This window comes from Schistosoma mansoni, chromosome W (genome assembly GCF_000237925.1).
Source record: "Schistosoma mansoni strain Puerto Rico chromosome W, complete genome".
Taxonomy (NCBI): domain Eukaryota; kingdom Metazoa; phylum Platyhelminthes; class Trematoda; order Strigeidida; family Schistosomatidae; genus Schistosoma; species Schistosoma mansoni.
Window position 1 is genome coordinate 44,141,912 of NC_031502.1, and position 4,205 is coordinate 44,146,116.

General features: G+C 36.1%; 1 protein-coding gene across 1 annotated transcript in view; it reads left to right on the forward strand.

The window, feature by feature from the left end:
• Positions 1–4,205, forward strand: part of Smp_176530 (hypothetical protein) — a gene marked incomplete at both ends in the record, with an annotated part of 63,407 nt that overhangs the window by 1,470 nt on the left and 57,732 nt on the right. The window contains 2 exons of the mRNA XM_018789830.1: positions 1,822–1,999; positions 3,983–4,117. Of these exons, the coding sequence (XP_018655234.1) occupies positions 1,822–1,999; positions 3,983–4,117 (313 nt within the window). The remainder of the gene's footprint in view (positions 1–1,821; positions 2,000–3,982; positions 4,118–4,205) is intronic.

Sequence of the window (4,205 nt, forward strand, 5' to 3'; positions counted from 1 at the left end):
AAACATGTCCAATATCATGTGTGCAAAAAGAATATGCATATAGTCGATTTCAGTCTGGTCGGAAACCGAATCCTTCCAACACCAATACTAATAGTAATATTAATCATAATAGCATTAATAACAATAATCGATTGAATAGTACAAGTTGTCCTGATGATAAACATTCAGTGATCGCCAGTTGGATGTCAGCAGTTCAGTCAATCGACATATGAATAATGTATATTCTTTTTGCTGCATGTTCCCAGCAAACACGACATCTCTGATTAGGCCTATTGTAACCTTTACAGCGAAAGGTTGTGTAACGGAGTTGAAATTGCTATGTATGACACATCGATGGGAAGATTCAAACAAACAATACTAAATGAATTTATTCTCAAAGTTGTAAAAATGCTTATGTTTAATCACAGACTAAGAAAGAATTCTAATTAAGATATCTAACAAAACTGATAGTTAGAAAAGTTAGTTACATGAGATGATAAATTAACACTGTGTTCTGTTATTTCACTCCTAATGCATTTGCAGCTGTTTCTTTTAAGTCGCACAGGATACTGATCTCAAGCACTTACTTGTATTCGTTGAAGTTGTAGACAGATACTAAATGACAATGTGAAAAATTAAGTCTTATGAATTTCCAACTTTATTTCAATCACAAAAAAATAATCAAAAATCTAAAGTATTGTTCAGATTGATACACGAAATTTATGTCAGTTTAATATCTTTTCTTTACTAATGAACTGAGACACAGCAAATAGTGACTTTTTAAGAGTTAACTATTGAATGTCATATCTTTATAGATGGTAAACATAGATACGGTTGCATACAATTCTCAGGAGGTAAACCATATATATCACGATCCATTAGTCTTCTGTATAACTATACTGTAACTGAAGACTATTAGTTTCATAGTTTAAGTCACAGATGTGAATTTGTATATGAATGGTGTGAATGGTCCACCAGGGTGTTTGATACCTGTGTGGTTGCGCCACAGGATTGAGCTGTACTGTTCAGATTGTAGCGTTGAAGCTTATATGGTGTCGGGTTCTCCTGTGGAGCGGGATTGAGCTGTGCTGCTTAGGTTAAGCCTGGATAGTGTCTGGTTCTCCTGCGAAACGGGATCGAGCCGTACTGTTTGGGATGTCACGTGAAAGTCTGGATGGTGTCTGGTTCTCCTGAAAACCAGTGTAAAATTACCCTGGCTCACAAGGTTAAATTATATAACTGAATATATAACCTAAATCACAGAGTGCCGTTAGTTAGACAATAGTTAAGAACCAGGGAATATTAGAGAGCTTTTTCATCTCACTGTAAAATTAATCAACATCCACAACCCTCCTTCGAAAATCGAACCCCGGACCTTTAGGTTCTCTTAACCTTTAAACGACTGAACTATCATCCACTTATTTACTCGTCGATACGCGATATTGATAGCTATCTTTCTTCGGTGGGGTTTGGTTATGGGCTTTGCTACTAAATTAACACAACCTTCTAGTGCTTCCTAGTTTTTATTGGTTTCTTAACTAACACAATCTGGTGATATAAACTGTCAATTTTACCAATCTCTTCAAACTCTAAATAATAATAAAAATTGTTCAAATGATTGTTTACTAACAAAAGTCATTTCAAATTACTTGTGAAAGGTTTCATATTGTCCAGAGTAAAAGCAAACGTGTTGGCCATGATATTTGTAGTAACGCATATAATCTTATACTAATAGACGTAAACACTCCACGATGAATAACATGTTTTCTGTTACTACCAATAAAATAAACTGTCCGTCACTTGATATTTTTCATTATTAAAATATTCACTGATGCTTTCCAGCTAAGTCGACTGACATATTCTCGTGGTTCAAGTGACAGTCAATTGCATCCAGAGACTGTTGATTCTATTTTACCGTCAATCAAACCAGTTAGCATAGTCATCGCAGATTGTTTCCTTGAATCGGAAGAAGATGATAATGTTGATTCCATGCACCTAGTGAAGAAGTGTCGAAAAAGTAGTAAGCGATTAAAAATTAGTAAAAAAATCATATTTTTACCACATGAATTGCTTAAATATTTTAGATATCTGTAACGGTTTCATGTCATTTAATCTCGAAAATTTTAAATGATTGCTATGACAGTTTCATAAAATCGAAAAGCCAAGTTCGGAAATGGCAGAAATTAATAAATATTTTTAAAATATGTCTAACAGTTTTCAGACTAATTAAAACTCAGATGCTGATATTGAAGTGAGCACACCAACGCTATTAATGAAACACTCAAACCTACTTTGAATATTTATTGTTGGCAGCGTGTTACGAAGAGACAATCATTCTGACAAGAAACTAGTATAATCAAATACTATAATACAAAATAAAAATTGAATGTTTCGGTTTTCTTTCCCTAGCTTCGAACAGTAAAACGTTGCATAGAGACAAAATAAACAAATATTGGCAACACCTTGTTGCTATAAGTAAATAAATAAATTCGAACCAAATACCATAACAAAACAGTAAAAATTATAGAGAAACGTAACGTGAATCCAAAAACATGCAACGACATATTCAGTAAAATCTAGTCTATAAAGAAATAAACCAACACAAACAAATAAACCGAACGACTATTTAGGAATACCAGTCAAATTAGAAAAAACATGAATGAATCGACATCTCGGTTTGCCCAATATAGAAAGCCGATTCCAGTACATGGAACCAGTTAAACTTTTGCCTAAAATGTTCTGCATATCGATCTAATCTCATGAGTTGGGAGTGAATAATAGTCCTGAGATAGTCTCACTAACAGCCGGATTGTTAAAACCTGTTCACTTGATAAGTCTGAATAGTTGTCTACTGTTAATTACTACTGCTGCCTTTTCCATCACTTTTGCTTTCTCTGCCCGGCACTGCTGACGATCATTGCTTAGGCTTTTGACCCGTCCACATGTAAGCTGTTTTAACTCCTCATCGTGTTTGGAGTTAGACGGGATGAGTTTCTGGACATCTATCAGTTCAGTAGACGCTACGGAAATCCACTGAAGTTTCTCAACGCTTTGGTTTAATTTATTGGTAGATATTACTGCTGTTTATAGATCTGTTTAGATATCATAGCAAGCTACCTCGGGGTGGATATCACTTTCATGGTTAAGTAACTGCTTTTCTATTTGGTGCTAAAATGTATGCTTGACTATTTCACCATTAAGTCGAACTCTAAGGGGTCTTCTTGCTGTGGCCTTTATGTTTTCAGTAAGATACAGACAAACATGTGCTCTCACTAGGACATGATCAAAGTCTAGATATATGCTCCATAATGAGCGGGGGTCTACTATCGAGCCTCTCTAACGATGGCTGGTGGCACTGTGATCCATTTGAATCCATCGTTCAGTTAATTGTAGGTGTCGCAGTGTCAGACAATGTCTTCCCTTATGGTTGGAGTTGATGCTTGCTAGAAATAGACGGTTATGTGAGCATAATTGGAACAGCCTGTTTCAACTATCTGTTCACTGAGCAGAGATACCGTGAGACCCACCTAAGTGCCCTTCAATTTGATTTACACTACCTGCTTGGACATTGAAATCACGATTTTTTTTGAGAAGTTTATTATCTCTTAGCTCCCTACTTCCAAAGGCCTTAGCGCTGAAGACGTAAATCCGTGGTGTAAGTTGTACAATTATTTCAAGGTCGATATTTTCTAACTTCTTCCCTCCGTTGTGAGAACGCATCATTGCTGTAGATGCTGGTTTTCTGAAGAAAACACCTTACTGTTGTCACACGACTGTACAATCAGCAGTACGACTTCGCGTTCAGACCTGAGGTTACTAATTTCGTACTTACCGTTCTCCAACCGATCTGCATGTTATGATAATACCTAAACGACCAAGCATTACATTCCATATAAGTCGATTGGGTGACCACAATACGCAAGCCCAACCACCATATTCACTTAGCAGTTACTATTGTGATGTCCTTATTTTTGCTAACTGTGTTTTATTGTTAATTTTGTAGGTGTTGTTTTAGATGAAGTGAAGAATGATTCGAGTGATAACAGCGAGATGTTAGAGCCACCGGTATCTTCTCTCCAGGCATTGTCACCGATCCCTTACCGTTATGAAGATGATGTTGTGATTCCAGAAGGTGTGTGTTTTATATTTTTTTTTCAGTTGTTGTGGTTGTCCCGGTTTATCGATGTTCGACATGTGTGTTTGTGTGTTAGAGAGTGCGATTGATT